This window comes from Priceomyces carsonii (assembly GCF_900007245.1).
Source record: "Priceomyces carsonii strain CBS4050 genome assembly, scaffold: Debaryomyces_carsonii_scaffold_2, whole genome shotgun sequence".
NCBI lineage: Eukaryota > Fungi > Ascomycota > Pichiomycetes > Serinales > Debaryomycetaceae > Priceomyces > Priceomyces carsonii.
Window position 1 is genome coordinate 1282693 of NW_026946675.1, and position 15333 is coordinate 1298025.

At 37.8% G+C, this 15333-nt stretch overlaps 9 protein-coding genes across 9 annotated transcripts; 7 read left to right on the top strand and 2 right to left on the bottom strand.

The window, feature by feature from the left end:
* Positions 1-1400: 1400 nt before the first annotated feature.
* PRCAT00002148001 (pirin family protein) lies at positions 1401-2510 on the top strand (the record flags this gene model as incomplete). The annotated part of the gene is made up of 1 exon (XM_062951985.1): positions 1401-2510. The coding sequence occupies one exon, from the start codon at positions 1401-1403 to the stop codon at positions 2508-2510; it is 1110 nt and encodes a 369-aa protein (XP_062808933.1).
* Positions 2511-2653: 143 nt separating this feature from the next.
* On the top strand, positions 2654-3889 carry POL32 (DNA polymerase delta subunit; the record flags this gene model as incomplete). Its single annotated transcript, XM_062951986.1, has 1 exon — positions 2654-3889. The coding sequence occupies one exon, from the start codon at positions 2654-2656 to the stop codon at positions 3887-3889; it is 1236 nt and encodes a 411-aa protein (XP_062808934.1).
* A 386-nt stretch (positions 3890-4275) lies between these two features.
* Positions 4276-5833, bottom strand: JEN1 (Jen1p; the record flags this gene model as incomplete). The annotated part of the gene is made up of 2 exons (XM_062951987.1): positions 4276-4565; positions 4618-5833. 2 exons carry the CDS (start codon positions 5831-5833, stop codon positions 4276-4278), a joined length of 1506 nt encoding a protein of 501 aa, XP_062808935.1.
* A 538-nt stretch (positions 5834-6371) lies between these two features.
* Positions 6372-7193, top strand: PRCAT00002151001 (alpha/beta fold hydrolase; the record flags this gene model as incomplete). Its single annotated transcript, XM_062951989.1, has 1 exon — positions 6372-7193. One exon carries the CDS (start codon positions 6372-6374, stop codon positions 7191-7193), a length of 822 nt encoding a protein of 273 aa, XP_062808936.1.
* Positions 7194-7675: 482 nt separating this feature from the next.
* PRCAT00002152001 (FAD-binding oxidoreductase) lies at positions 7676-9466 on the top strand (the record flags this gene model as incomplete). Its single annotated transcript, XM_062951990.1, has 1 exon — positions 7676-9466. The coding sequence occupies one exon, from the start codon at positions 7676-7678 to the stop codon at positions 9464-9466; it is 1791 nt and encodes a 596-aa protein (XP_062808937.1).
* An 820-nt stretch (positions 9467-10286) lies between these two features.
* Positions 10287-11285, top strand: PRCAT00002153001 (uncharacterized protein; the record flags this gene model as incomplete). The annotated part of the gene is made up of 1 exon (XM_062951991.1): positions 10287-11285. The coding sequence occupies one exon, from the start codon at positions 10287-10289 to the stop codon at positions 11283-11285; it is 999 nt and encodes a 332-aa protein (XP_062808938.1).
* Positions 11286-11781: 496 nt separating this feature from the next.
* On the top strand, positions 11782-13950 carry PRCAT00002154001 (uncharacterized protein; the record flags this gene model as incomplete). Its single annotated transcript, XM_062951992.1, has 1 exon — positions 11782-13950. The coding sequence occupies one exon, from the start codon at positions 11782-11784 to the stop codon at positions 13948-13950; it is 2169 nt and encodes a 722-aa protein (XP_062808939.1).
* Positions 13951-14059: 109 nt separating this feature from the next.
* PRCAT00002155001 (uncharacterized protein) lies at positions 14060-14254 on the top strand (the record flags this gene model as incomplete). Its single annotated transcript, XM_062951993.1, has 1 exon — positions 14060-14254. The coding sequence occupies one exon, from the start codon at positions 14060-14062 to the stop codon at positions 14252-14254; it is 195 nt and encodes a 64-aa protein (XP_062808940.1).
* An 82-nt stretch (positions 14255-14336) lies between these two features.
* On the bottom strand, positions 14337-14747 carry PRCAT00002156001 (uncharacterized protein; the record flags this gene model as incomplete). The annotated part of the gene is made up of 1 exon (XM_062951994.1): positions 14337-14747. One exon carries the CDS (start codon positions 14745-14747, stop codon positions 14337-14339), a length of 411 nt encoding a protein of 136 aa, XP_062808941.1.
* Between the last annotated feature and the right edge of the window lie 586 nt (positions 14748-15333).

Here is a 15333-nt window from a genome sequence, read left to right on the forward strand (position 1 = left end):
GGCTGGAAAGGCGCTCTATAAAATTCAAGACCACCATTATAATCCAGTTATATCTGATAAAATATTTTATTTGCGAATCGATGAGCTTTAAGGGTATAAGTAACAAGAACTTTATAAGTAAGTAGTTTCTTGAGGTATTTTTTTCATTTGATACACTAAATGGTGTTTATGTCTTATATCTTTGACTAAGTAAACTCTACTGTTAAAATTTATCAAATTCGAATAACCACGATGGCCAATCAGCGTTCAATACCAAGAATTCTGAAGAGTATTTGGTGGCAACATTTCAGCAAATAATATGGCGAAGTTTAAGCCCTGAATGAAGATGTGTGTCGTTATACTATTGTCTCCAATCTCGCCGAATTCAAGTGATTTTTTTTTTCGAATATATAAAACTCCCATTCAGATGCATTTCCTACACTCTAAAGGCAAAATGTCCGTACTAAAAAAGCATAAAGGCATGATACTATTTAACTACTATGTGAAAACTTGCTATAATCTGATTCAATTTGGTTTTCAATTAAATAAGAACTTAATAATATGACAGATGTGCAAACGTCCCTACACTTAAAATATTTGATTTTCTCATCTTGAAAGCTTGTACTTAACCGACTAAGTGTAACATTCGATATTTCTCTTCATCATGAGAACACTAATATTTTCAACTATGAACATCAAACTAACCTGCTATCTTTGAAATTTATTTCTAGGCTGTAACTTTCGGACTAGTTTTAGCTCTCGGTTGATTACTCCCATGATTATCTAATTTTCCGCCTTTTTTTCAGATATATCTTGTATTTACCCAATAGACAAGCCTTTCCTTACAAGATCGTTCACAGTTGACTCTGCATTCCGAGAATATACCGCTACGTAACAAAAAATCATTAAATTGAAATATAACCATCCATGAGCAAGATTTCGAATATTGTATAAGCTACGTATATTGAATCAGATATCTATTTTTGAGAATATGGTTCAATCAGTGGTTTGAGGATTCAGGAAACTTTCGGGACATTACGCCGTTGAAGGGCTATGGAAATTGGGGCTAAGGTCACTAATTTAAAGTTCGTCTAGCATCGATAAGTTGAAGAATAGATTTTCCTCTAGTATTTGTGATAAATTACAAAAGCCTTACTTACGTAAACTTTTGTAATATACTACCTATTATAGGTCTGCAGGTCATCAATAGTCAAGGGTTCACATGGAACGTCTATGTGCAGTATATTAATTTTATCAATTTAGTAATACTTAGTAAACCTTTACATAACGAGCTAGACTTAAATTTTTAAAAGTTTAAAACTCACAATTCGAAAGACTTCCAGGAAGATAGTTGACATATATATATGAATTAATTAGTCAAATATATATGACCCTATTTGTAATTGCAAAAGTCTATATATATGGGAGAAGGATTGTTTAAGCTGAGAATTTTCATTTTTTTGATATCTATAGTTATCACAATCACATTGAGTCAAATTACAAAAACACAGCAAGAAAACAATAAAAACGAAATGGCAGCAAGGAGTATTCTCAAGATGGTTTCTGCCGTAGAAAAGGCAGAAGGAGCTGGTGCAACTGTCCGGAGATCAATAGGTGTCCGCCAAGCTAGAAACTTCAATCCCTTTTTGATGTTCGATCATTTCTCCAGTGGAGGAAGTAATGGGTTCCCAGAGCATCCTCACAGAGGACAGGAAACAATTACCTTGATTTTGAATGGTGCAATGGCTCATGAAGACTTCACTGGCTCTAAGGGTATACTTTACGCTGGTGATCTTCAATTCATGACTGCTGGAAAGGGTGTTGTTCACTCTGAAATGCCTATTCCTAATGAAGATGGCTCACCCACAGTTGGATTGCAGCTTTGGGTTGATCTTCCAAAGAAATTGAAGTATACAGCTCCTCGTTACAGAGACTTGAGAGAATGGGAAATTCCAGAGGTTGTTGAACAAGATGGTAAATTGAAGATCAAAGTCATATCAGGAACAAGTCATGGCGTTGAATCAGTAAGGGACTTGGCTTATACCCCAGTTCATTATTACTATTACAAAATGAAACCAGGTGCTACCTTTAAGCAGGACTTGGATAAGGGATTCAACTACTTCCTTTACAACTTGAAGGGAAATAGTCTAATACTAAATGGAGACACAAAAGTTCCCCAATATACCAATGTATTCTTCAATACTGACGGTGAATACATCACTGGAGAAAACGTCGCTAAACCAACTGACGAAAATGGCGACGTTGAATTCGTTTTAATTGGTGGTCAGCAACTAGACCAAGATGTTATTCAATATGGTCCATTTGTGACATGCACAAGGGAAGAAGTAGAAAAGGCCTACGCTGACTATCTGTTGGCTCAAAACGGTTTTGAAAATATTGCAACTTGGAAAACTTTGATCAGCAATGGTGTGACAAAAGACATGATTGAAGGTCCTTTAGACGGTAATCTTGAAAAGAGAAAGGAGGAGAAAGAAGAATATCTTTTGCATCACAAGAATGAAAAATCATGATTCTTTTAGGTTTAGTTAGTTAAAGTCTATATCAGTATATATGTGTGCTAAATGCAGGATTTGTTTTATTAATTTCAGTATACACGCGTAATCATCACAACTTGGAGACGGCGAGGTAATACAACGTTGTTTAGATCTAAATAATGACAATGGATGCTGATCCAGAAGAAGCTAAATACTTAGTTTCTGAGATATTCAAATCTAATAACCCGGTGACATACCATTCTTTATCGAGATCTTTAAATGTCCATATTAATCATGCTAAGGAACTTCTTTTAGAGTTCTATAACAAGAATAAACAACAGTTAACAGCGTCATTTATTATAACTGGTAATGGAAGTAATTCACAGTTGATCAAACTAGCGAAGGATGAAACTGAATTGCTGGAAAGTGTTAAAGCATTTGATCATATTCACACTGTCCATGTATACAGTGTGAGTGACAAGAGTAATATGTTCACGATTGATGACATAGCACAATTTGAGCTCAAATGGCCCAATAAACGCGAGGAGTATGCCAAGTATTATCAAAATGGGATGATCAAGGGCCCAGAATTGAAAGATCTTGATTTTGAGACAGTAGACGTATCGGAAAAAGAGACATCAAAGAAAGATTCATTGGCACCAGTACAAAAAGACGACAAAATTAAAAGGGAAAAGGAAAACAAAGAGCCTAAAAAGGCGCCCACCAGGTCTAGTACCCTATCTGGTTACGTGTCTCGAAAGGGTGAGTCAAAAACCAGACAAGCAAAGCGCCCTGCAACTGACCCAACCCCGAGGCGTTATGAATATAAATCCAGAAAGGTGGAGGCAAAAGAGCCAAAGGAACGTGTCGTTATTTCAAATGCTGTTGATTCTGGTGCTGTCTCAGATGATGAACCAGCACCTCCGAAAAAATCGAAAAAGTCAGATCTTGAAAATATATTTGATGATGACTTCAGTGATAATGAGCTGAAAGTTGAAACGGAAGAAAAGGAGCACCCAATTTTTGTTGAAGAGGACGCTGAAGAAGACGAAATACCGAAAAATAAGAGCCTACACAATGAACTATCAAACCCTGAACCTAAAGAAGAGCAATCTAAAGAGCTCAAATCTGAAAATGGGGAGGAGCCTTTGCTGCTCCTAAATGAAGGAAAAGCGCACGAACCCGAGACCTATGACGAGCCTGAGCCTACGGTAACAAATGAGGATACTCCGGACGACGAGGGCTATTTCACCACTTACAGAGACGGTGCGAAGAAGGAAGCTAGTCTGTCAAAGCCCAGTCTGAGATCGAAGCTGGTCACTCCATCGCATTCAGGCTCTAAGCATACATCGAAGAGAGCACCAGATAAAAAGAAAACGCAGGCTTCCTTGATGAGTTTCTTTCAAAAACGGTAATTTGTTAATTTTGTCACAAAACAATGTTCTTGAAGCTGATACATATAATTCTTCAGGAAATACAGCATTCACAGCACATGAGTCATTGGGCATTTTATTCTTATCTATCACTTCTATTCTACGATATAATAAATATAGGCGTATAATGTGTATAGAATTCATTGTTCATAAGATATATTGAAGATTAAATGTATTAGTGATTCTCTGTGCAACCGGTGCATACTATTTAAAATTTTTCTGGAACATAGTTAGAAACACAAATTAACAAGACAATTCCATGTCATGTTGCAATTATTTGAAAGGAAAGGCTTTTTTTAGCTGTAAAATGGTTCATTATGAAACGGCTTCTTACTCTTAGCCTTGAAAGATGCTCAAAAAAATGTAACTTAAACTGACTTCTCCGCCACTTCTTTCTGCTCAATGCTCCATTTTTCACATTCAACGTCCCATTCAATATCATCTGACCTTCCTACATTAAGGTTAACGTCCTTGTGGAATCTTTCTGGACCAAGGAAAATGACAACCGCTAAATACGCATAAGCTGCACCGCTGAAAATACCCATGACTCTACCATAGTCGTAGGTCTCTACACCGTTGACTGTTATAGGAAACAAGTCCGCAAGTTGCGATTCAATAGTAGACGAAGCTGAGCTTGCTAGATTTCCCAATTGATAGACTATAGTATGTTAGTATTTTCACTCGTAAAAGCTTATAATTCAAGTACTTACCTAAACCACTAAGAAACACTCTCTGATTATCATTGACCAATTCTAATAAATGTAAGGGTGCCACTCCCCAAGCTCCCATAGTTGCGAACAAAAGAAAAAAGAATCCTGCCGTTAAGGTATTCAAGTCATTAACGAAGAAAGCAGGATAAAGAAATGCACAGCTCCAGATACAACAAATTATTACTGTCAATCTTCTGCCGAGAAACTCAGTCAATTGTCCAAAAAATAATCCCCCTATAATTGCGCCTATATTCACCACAACCATTATGACCGTTTTTCTATCTGGCCCTACATCGTGTTGCTGGACAAGCATTGTTGGATATAAATCCATAACTCCATGAGACATAAAGTTGAAGCCAGACATTAATAAAACCAAATAAATAAACATGAGCCATTCTGTTTTAAAAAGAGCCGACACGCTTGTTTTGAACTGCTTCCACTTGCTAACAGTGCTACCTTCTTGGCGACGCTTCTCTTTCAATTTTAAAAAAGCATTTGTCTCCGGGAAGAAAACACGCCACACGATTAAAATAAGCGGAAGCCCAGAAGAGAACCAGAATAATGCTCTCCAACCTTCAGTGCCCTTGTAGGTATTTTCAAAGGCTCTAAAGAATACAACAGCAAATATGTAACCAAGATTATATCCAGGTAAAAACAAGCCAGAAAGAATTGACCTTGCTTCTTCAGGCTGGTCCTCAAGAGCCGTTGCAGCAGCTATACCATACATACCGCCCATTGCAACACCAAATAAGGCTCTCACGCCTAGGAACTCTTGATAGTTTCTCACGAATCCAGTTGCAATTTCAATCACCAAAAAAAGAAATGCAACAAAGATATAGGGCCACTTTCTACCATAGTAATCAGCAGCGAGTCCAAATATAAAAGCGCCTACTGATCTTAACATGAGCACTAAGGTTACTCCCCAAGTAATATCGGTGATGCTAACACCAAGCGTGGCTGCGATTTCTGAAGCAGAAGCAGAAACACAAAAGAAATCCATGGAATCAATAGTCCAAGCAAAAAACCCTAAACCAAAGTAGTTCCAGTCAGATGCGGTCATGAGCTTGAGTCCGGGTATAGGATTCACTTTATCCCAGACAGATACCTCATACTTTTTCGCAGGAATATCAAAAAGAGTTGATACTCTAGTCTTGAAGTACAGCAAGATAGAACTTAAAGACAAATCCGGAGATCCATCTGCCTTTGTATAACCCATATTTTGTCCTTCTTTGCTAGCTGTTGCCTCAAAATAGTTGTCACGAATTTGTGGGCTTTTATACCACTAACCTTTTTCGCAGCTATTCAGTGGGGCCTTGGTTTGTGTGGGGGATATTTCTCGACGTCATCTCCGCATTCCTCTTCAAACGCGGGTCGCTATCTCCACGAAGAGGCAACATAAGACTTTCTGAAAAACGCCTTAATGAGTTATGAATTTCATCCACGATCCTTCTCTATTCGATTAACTGCTCCAAATGTAAGTGCTATTTAAGAGTCATCCTTACAGAATGAGTATATTGAAGTATACACTAATGAAAAATTCTTGATTTGATTTTTTACATGGCAAACTAAAACACAGCAATTGAGCATCCAATTGAACCTCCAAATGCGCCCCACTTGGGGTCTGCATGTACTAAATGTGTAGCTTAAAGAAAGAATTCACTACCCCACAACAGAAGTGTATATATTTTGATGGTTAAGCAAGTGGGGCGACCTAGCACACACTAAGAGTTAATCGATACAATATCTCAGCGAAAATGGATAAATCAGGGTTTGTGACCCAAAGAAAGCTTAAATATTCATTCTTTGAGCCGAAGAAGGGTGACAAAGTTGTCTATAAAGAAGTCATCGTGTTCTTACATGGATTAGGATCGTCGGAAAACTTTTACTTCGGAATTGCACAACGACTTTCCGAGCATTATCGTTGCTTGCTTATAGACAACGAAGGGGCAGCAAGATCTACTCTTTTGAGGGAGGGTTTGTGTATAAAGGATTTAGCGGAGAATGCTGTTCGTGTTGTGCAAGACTTAGGCTTGGCAAACGAACTTCTTGTCTTTGTGGGGCATTCAATGTCAGGGATGGTAGTAAGCCATCTCGCGGTTAGATGTGATCTTAAAATCCAAAGATGCGTGCTACTTGCCCCTGTACACCCACGAGATGAACTAACAACGATCCTTACCAAGCGCATTGCCTTCATAGAAAAGACAAATCAAATGTTTGATGTCGCAAACATCTTAAGCGAAAGTGCCGTTGGTTCTCGTTGCTCTGGTGTGAAAAAGGCACTCATCAGAGAGCTTCTCATGAACCAATCAGTTATTGGTTATACAGCGCACTGTAGAGCCATTTGTTCGGAGTCACAGCAAAATGAGTATTATATACAGCTTTATAAAGAAAGTAAGGTTCCTACTCTATTAATACTCGGTGAAGAAGATGAAATAACTCCGTGGAAGGGTTGTACCCAAATTATTCATGAAAACTTGCAAGCCAGCAAAGTAATTTCAATCCCTGGCTGTGGCCATTGGACTGCTATTGAGAGCGAGTCTGAGGTATTCAGCTTGATTGAGCTATTTATAAAATAAATGACTTCCATCATTTCCCTAGCTGCTGATTTAAGATCAATTACTTCATCTTATTAGCAAGTCAGCATGCTTATTCAAAGAAGATTTTTTGAAAAAGCCCTGTCTTAGCCGTCTTAGCCTATTCACAAGTTAAAAACGCCACTATTTAAGTAGAATCATAGAAATTACGGTAAATTCACCTTTTAATGAGCTTCGAACACTCATAATAGGTCCTTGTAGGTAAATAAAGATGGTTGTTATCAGCTAGGCTAATTTCCCAATGTAACTTAGTAATGATGGAACATGTACTAGCCGAAAACGATGTTAATTAAGTAATCGAGATTAGCGATATGATCCACAATTTACATCATTTCGCAACAATGTCCATGGGGCACATCGGAAACGCAATGTCGTGTGCCGCGTACGTCCTCCCCTATAAGTAGGGCTATCAAGACGGTAAACATGTGGAAAGAGCCGTTGTAGCCATATTCTCCATCGTGATAATGTTCTTCAGAGTATTTAAGTGCAAAAGCACTGTAATTCCGGCTAGATCTGTATTTACATGGCGTTCCTATAGTCGTCAGTTTTCAGCCCGACCCAGTACTGTGAGTGGAAATAAGACTTGGCTGTTTCTTGGTGGTGTTACTCTACTTGGAAGTGGGATTGGATTAGGATTGTTATATTCCCTGGTAAAATTCGATAATCATAAAATAGGTTCAACTACTCCTCTTGAGACAGTCGAGCCAACTACTTATGCTGACAGTCAACAATTCAAGACTGCTATAAGCCAGATCAGAGATATTGTGGGTGATGACAACGTCAGCCGTAATGAAGATGTAATCAAGGCGCAGGCAGATAGTTTCTTCAGCACTCATCATCCTCCTGATCCAATTTCGCAACGGCCGGGCGTTGTGGTATACCCTACATCTACTGAGCAAGTCTCACAGATATTGAAAGTCGCCAATAAATACAAAGTGCCAGTTGTTGCATCATCTGGATTGACTTCATTGGAGGGACAATTGATGCATGTCAGAGGGCCAAACAGCGTCTCTTTGTCGTTCGAAAAGATGGATAAGATCTTAGCTGTACATCCTGATGATCTTGATGTCGTCGTGCAGCCCGGTGTTGGATGGGAAGAGTTGGATGAGTTCTTACGTAGCAAAGAGGAAACGAAGCATCTAATGTTTGGGCCAGATCCCGGTATGGGAGCTAAAATTGGTGGGATGGTCGGCACAAGCTGCTCAGGAACGAATGCCTACAAATATGGAACCATGAAAGAAAATGTCTTGAATTTAACTGTAGTTTTGGCAGATGGAACAATTTTGAAGACTAGACAAAGGCCTAAAAAGTCTAGTGCTGGGTATGATTTAACGAGACTTTTCATTGGATCTGAAGGAACTTTGGGAATTATAACAGAGGCTACTATAAAACTTCACGTGCGTCCAAAGGTAGAGCTTGTAAGTATCCTCAGCTTCCCTAATATTGAGCTGGCTGCATCTACTGCAGGAAGCATTAGTAAGACCGGGATCCAGCTTAATGCAATTGAGCTTTTAAATGAAACCATGGTTCACTTTGTAAATAAATATGGTGGAGTTGTTGATCAGAATGACAGACCAAAAACATTTAGTGAAAAACCTACTCTTTTACTCAAAATCGGGGGGCCAAGTAAACAATCTGTTGACGAGCAAATTAAATTGATATCTCAGATTAGTAAAGAGAATGGGCTGTTGAGTTTTGAGTCTTCTAAAGATGAAAATGGAAATGCCATTTTATGGTCAGCACGAAGAGCTGGTCTTTGGTCAACTATTCAATACGGTTCCGAGATATTGGATGATCCAAATGATGTTCAAGTTTGGTCGACTGACATTGTGGTACCTGTTTCTCATCTTTCTCGTCTAATCAAAGAAACAAATGATGATTTAAATAGTCTGGGCTTCAAAGGTAAATTTTCTGTAGCGGGACATGTTGGAGATGGTAATTGTCATTTTATGATCCTTTACAATAGTAAAGATTATCGCAAAGTTGAATCTGTTGTTGATAGAATGGTATACCGGTCTTTGGAGCACGAAGGCTCCTGTACTGGAGAACACGGTGTTGGAGTGGGTAAAAGGAAATATTTGAATGACGAGCTAGGCGTCTCAGCTGTTGATTTAATGAGACATATTAAACTTCTGTTAGATCCAAAAAGAATACTAAATCCGGACAAGGTCTTGAAGCTTGACACGACTGACAATTTAGATGAACAACTTGAACACGTCAGTTTAATAGAAAGCAGCAATAAACATTGCTGCTGAGAGTAATTTTAATAGAGAGAATTAGTGATAGAAAAAAAATAATAATTTTATAATTAAAAAGTTTTTGAGATTCTAACTTACCTTATGTGCGTACTCTTCTCTATTCAGTTGTCGTTCTGATGACCACTTAGACGTGTATTAAGAAGTGTAATGATTTTGTTCCCTTGGCATAATGAAACAATTTCGAAAAAAGAAGCAAGAGATCAAAGTCTGCAGATACAACGAAGAGTCCACTAAGAGGTATTCGGTTCTATAAGAGTTATAAGATGCAGTCATACTGAGTTGTCTGCAAACTTCACTTACTTCCTCTACTTATTTGCTTAACTGAATTTCTTTCTATATTAGTAAGTTGCAAAAATCTATTAACATCATGTTTTCTTGGTTATTTTTGTCTTTTTCTTCTTTCAGCTGAATATCGGAATGCCCAGACAATTCTTTAAGTCCATTTCGTATATATTGGGCTTTTGGTGTTTCCTTCTATTGACGCTACATGGTCCTCGAAGTTTAGTGCCAATTTGGAACATTTCCTATTTAGGAAAGAATATTTGGAACTTCGAATTTCCGTCGTACGACAACGGATGAGGAAGCACTAATCTGGTAAAGGGTATGGTGATGTTACAAATAAATATTCCTTTTGAAGTAATTATCATGGGGAACTGGATTATTTACTCTTTGTAATGAAGGATGTATGTTTAAAAGAGAATGTTAATTTCCTAATTCATAAAGAAGTCTATGAGCCTACACATATATAGGTGGGATAGCTCCTTGTATGAATTGAGTTCAGAAAGATTTCTTTGAATTTCCTGAAAGCTTTGTCCATATGAGATTATCAAGTACTTCACTCGTTGCTGTTGCAGTTTGTTTAGCTGCCTCCAATGCTGCTCCCACGTCAGCAGGATCTGACAGTACTCTAATTAAAAGAGCTGAGAACAATGATATTCAAGAAGCTATCAATACCTTGCAAGAATACAAGGCTAAACGAGATGCAATGGATGTCGAAGTTGCTGAAAGAGACTATGCTATTGTTACTAAAGTTTTGGCTCTTTTGAAGGATTCAAACACAGCACCTCTCGTTATCAACTACTTGGCTACTAATAAAACATTTGAGCCTATCACAGTCAGTGTCATCACCAAAGTCTTGAAGTCTGGTAAAATAAACTTGGAAACATTGTTTAAGGCCTTGGAAGAATCAAACTTAGTCGGCAATGTAATCAAAGACCTTATTTCTGACTGTAGTCTTTATGTTTCTTTGTTTAACACCGCAAAGGGAGTTATCTCAGACTTAGTTGACAAAGTTAGGGAAAAGATTAAGGATGCTGTTAGCAAGAAACGTGATTTCATGGATCCGATTGAAACTGTGAATGTGCAAGAGAGAGGTTTGGATCTCGCTACGAGGGACGCCAATGATGTTGTTGTACAACTTTTAGAATCTTTATACGATTCTGGATTAGCTACTCAAGTCGTTGAATCAATCATCACCGATAAGTCTTATATCCCATTCGCAATCGACTTGACAAAGTCAGTCTTGGAAAGTAACGCATTGAGCTTGACTGAGGTTATTTCCGCTTTGAAAAGCTCGAACTTAGTGAACTCTTTGTTGAAGCAAATTTTAACTGTCGATACTTTCCAGACAGTTGTAACTAATGCCTTCGCCGCATATGCTGGTAAGTGTCTGGAGGAGACAAGTGGCTCTGGCTCTAGTTCAACTTCAACCTCGACTTCAGGTTCTGGTTCTGGTTCTGGTTCTGGTTCTAGTTCTGGTTCTACTACCACAAACCCATGTAAGAAGAGAAAGAAGAGAAGATCTTACAACTATTGAGTGATAAAGACCCTACTTAACATATATACCATTCCTAATAATACTCAACTGGCTGCAATGCAATTTTGTAACTATCTAAGATAGCATGAAAAAATACACTAGATAATGTTTAATATTTTTTTACATAGTAATCTACGATTAAGGATTCCAAAGCCACCCAAATGATCTCGGTATGAACCTCTAAGGGTAATTGGATTTTCTTCGTCAATTCTACCTAAAAATGTTGTTGTTTAATTCTGTTCGTTTTAGGAAATATCAAAACAAATATCATTTATTAAATGACATTCTTGGGAAAGTTATGAAAAGCACCATGCAAGCGGCCCTTCGGGACAGGAGCTGAGATGTAAGCGAACTAGGTGAATTTGGAAGAGACACATGCATTTTTTTGTTTACCTCTTGAAGAAATCGTTCGAGTAATAATCATAAGATCTCAAGTCTTATAAACTTTCTAGGCTCTCTTCTAACTGCCTGCTTTTTTGGTTTGGTATAAGATAGTATGAAGTCGGTAGCCCTTGGCAAAGGGTCTAGACTTGTGCATCAAGGAAGTCAAGATGAAGGGCAGGCTCCTTCATCAAATCAGAAGAATGACGATCCTGTCCAAACCACTACGGAAAACCAAGGTATAGTTGAAATGAGCTCTCCAAGCTCAAAGTCTGTTAGCAGTCCCAACAAGATAAATACATTACGATTCATGTTTCGAAAGAATGATTCTACTGTCTCAAGTGATAGCATGAGTGATAATCTTAAGAAAAAGAATCCCTCGCTCACTAGTCTTCCATTCTCTACTAACTCAGGTGGAAGCGAAACGTCTCCTTCAAGAAAGCATAAGTCAATTTCAGGTAATCTAGCTAACGTACTAGGTGCCAACTTTGCATGGTCAAAATCGTCCTTATCAAGTGCTCAAAAATCCACTGATAACATAAATGCTATCAGCACCTCAACACTGCAATCGAAAAGGGTAGGGATAGAAGCATTTGCTGATACCTCATCGGAAAACGAGGTATCGAAGTCTTCGAATTCAGAAGAATATGACGAAGAATCTATAAGTTCAATTCTTGAAGAATATGGCATCAGATCTTCGGTGAATGTAGGTTCGCAGAGGGCCGACTTCATATTCCTTGAAAATTTCGATGATTCCTCAAGTACGGCTAACCCTGATAGATCTCAAACTACTGAAAGGACATCTAATAGATTTTCAAGATCGTCTTCTCTTAGGTCAAAGCCACCTCTTGAGCGTAATATTAACGTTGGCAGAAGTGCTATTAGGGCTTCAAGTTCATCATCTAATAGTGAGTACTTTGATTCCAGGAGTGAACTGAATTTAAGAACTTCTGATAAGCAAGAAGAGAAAGAGAGAAAGCATAGTCCTTCAATTCCAACGCAAGAATCATCTAATTTACAAAACCGAAGTCATTCTAATCCATTTAGAGAGCTTGGTACTAAGGGGACTGTTCCTGGAGTCATCGGGAACCCTTTAAACGTCGGTATGCAAAGTGATAGTCCTAAAGAAGAAAGATATCCTGAACCTGATTTGGTTGATATAAATACACCTCTTCCTGATGTCAATTCTGGAGTAACAAATAAAGACCTGTTGGATGCAACTAGTAATCTGATTTCCCAACCAGAGCAGAAGCCAAATACTTTCAAGACATCAATTAGGTGGTCACAAATTATTCCTGAAGAAACTATCAAAAATAAACGTATTTCAGACAGATCTTCACTATCATCAGGGGAACTATTGAGTAGACTAGAACAGTATGACGAATCATCTAAACGGCAGTCAGAGGTAAGCGCTTCTGATTCATTTAAACATGCGACTATCAATCTTACGGCTGGACTCGACTCAAACACTGAATTGCCGATTATGTTGTATAAGGTTCAGGAAAAGGGGTATGATGAAAGTAACAAGAGATGGTCTGTTTATGAGAGTAACAGAGGCTCCGATTTGCGAAACGATACACTGCAGATTGGGTCAAGATCTCTTTTGCCCATGCGAACAGCCAGTGGAACCAACTCATCCGACTCTTCTAGTGCTACTAATTCAAGATCCAAAACGGGCCCTTCGAATAAAGTGGATACCGGAAAGGAAGTCACTACTCAAAGAAGCTCATCGCCCCCAAATTACAAGCATCCCTCTCCTTCAATCCCTATGCCCATTCCTTCTAATATGTTGCTGGATACGTTAGCGAAACGCACTTCTCATGAACGTATGTTTGACACTGATAACACTAATAATAATTACAATGATACCACCATCATCTCCGATGGAGCAAACAATCTTCTGATATCTCAAGACGATTTGAATTCCTCCCATTCATATGAACTACAATATAACTACGACCAGGAAAAATGGATACAAGCTACTTCACTAAAAGTAATCTATTCCAACGTTAATTTTGCATTGATGATGCTCTTGGGACTCTTAGTGCCTCCAATATACTTTTTGGTTCCTGTTGGCGCGTTCGACAGCACCAACGCAGGGCGTCACCATCACTTTCCGCTGTCTCAGCTGGGAAATCAAGGTCATCTTATCCCTGTGGGCCTGAAACGATACTCTAAGAATCAAAAACTATTAAGCTTTGCATTAGGAATAATATGGCTTACTATTATTTTAGCCATGATAGGTGTGGGTATAGGCGTTGGAGTCACTAGAGAATCAAGATAATATATAGATCTAGATATCAAATACCCATAACCTACATACAGGATTGTGTAATTTCGACTAAAATTATAATGTGACCGATAAAGCTGGAATCTGGATTATATACACTACGATGATTCGTGAGCAACTTGAAAGGTCTTTTATGACTACTATTGCTCCTGATCACTCTGAATGTTATAACAGAGATCACTATTCGTTTAAGCCTTGGCACACATATTCAGCAAGTGAAGACTGGTGTAATAATTGTTCTGGTTCAGGCATTAATCTGAATTGTTACGTAGGTATAGCCTGGGGTAAAGAATTCTAATATTACACAATATGTCTAATATAACTTCCCGGCTGTAGTATTATTAATTGATGTCAGTAAATCAATTATAATATTTTCCTTCTCAAGCTCTATTAAGCTTGACATATCTATCGTATATTAATTTACCGCCTTTAGTTGCCCTCATTATTTTATTATAATACTTATCTTGTACTTCCTCTATATTCTCTGAATTTAAGTTATGATTGACAAATGATAATTTTAAAATAATTTCATCATCTTGATCTTCAACAAAATTGTTTATATATTCACTAAACTCAAAATTAAAAGACATACCACACTCCTTTGAAATATAAATACCTATTTTTGTTAAATTAGGATCAAATTCACCGGAATTATTAGATATGTAAAATCGTCCTTCATAATTAATTAAGAGATCAACGTTTCTAAAAGTATTAGCATAATGTTGTAATAATTTAACTAAAGTAAATAAGGCTTGGTTAGTTTTATATATATCTTCTGAATTCTCGTTCATTGTAGATATATATCATCGAGATAAACTAATACGTTTGGACAATCCTCTTGGCTCCCCGTCGCGAAATTAACAAGCGATACACAGAGAGAAGTAAGAGTTAAACATCCTAAAAACCTTCACGAAGCTATGCAAATCGCAGAGATCTATAGCGAAGAGAGAGAAGGTATAACAAGGAACAGGCACCAAACCACGTTACTTAAGAACTGGTTATGTCCCGAGAAAGGAATACTTTCAAAAAGAAAGTTCAGCAGTTCCTATGGAAGTTGATACCATAAATATAAGAAAGTCAAACAGAATGGTCACAATTGGTAGCGTGGCTTAAGATCAAAGAATCGGAAATATTTTAAAATGGATTCAGACAGTGTTTACCAACTCATCGAAGAGATGAAAAATGAGAGGGCTCAAAGAGAAAAAGAGCGTAAAGAATTAACAAAAATCAGCGAAAAGGAAAGAATGAATCAAGATCAAAGAAGTCTCATGAATTACATCCTTTCAATTCAAATAGAGCCATAGAAAGGCGATTTAGATCCTCAAGTTATCGATACATTTATAAAAAAAATTATCAATAAGGTTGAAGGTACAGAAC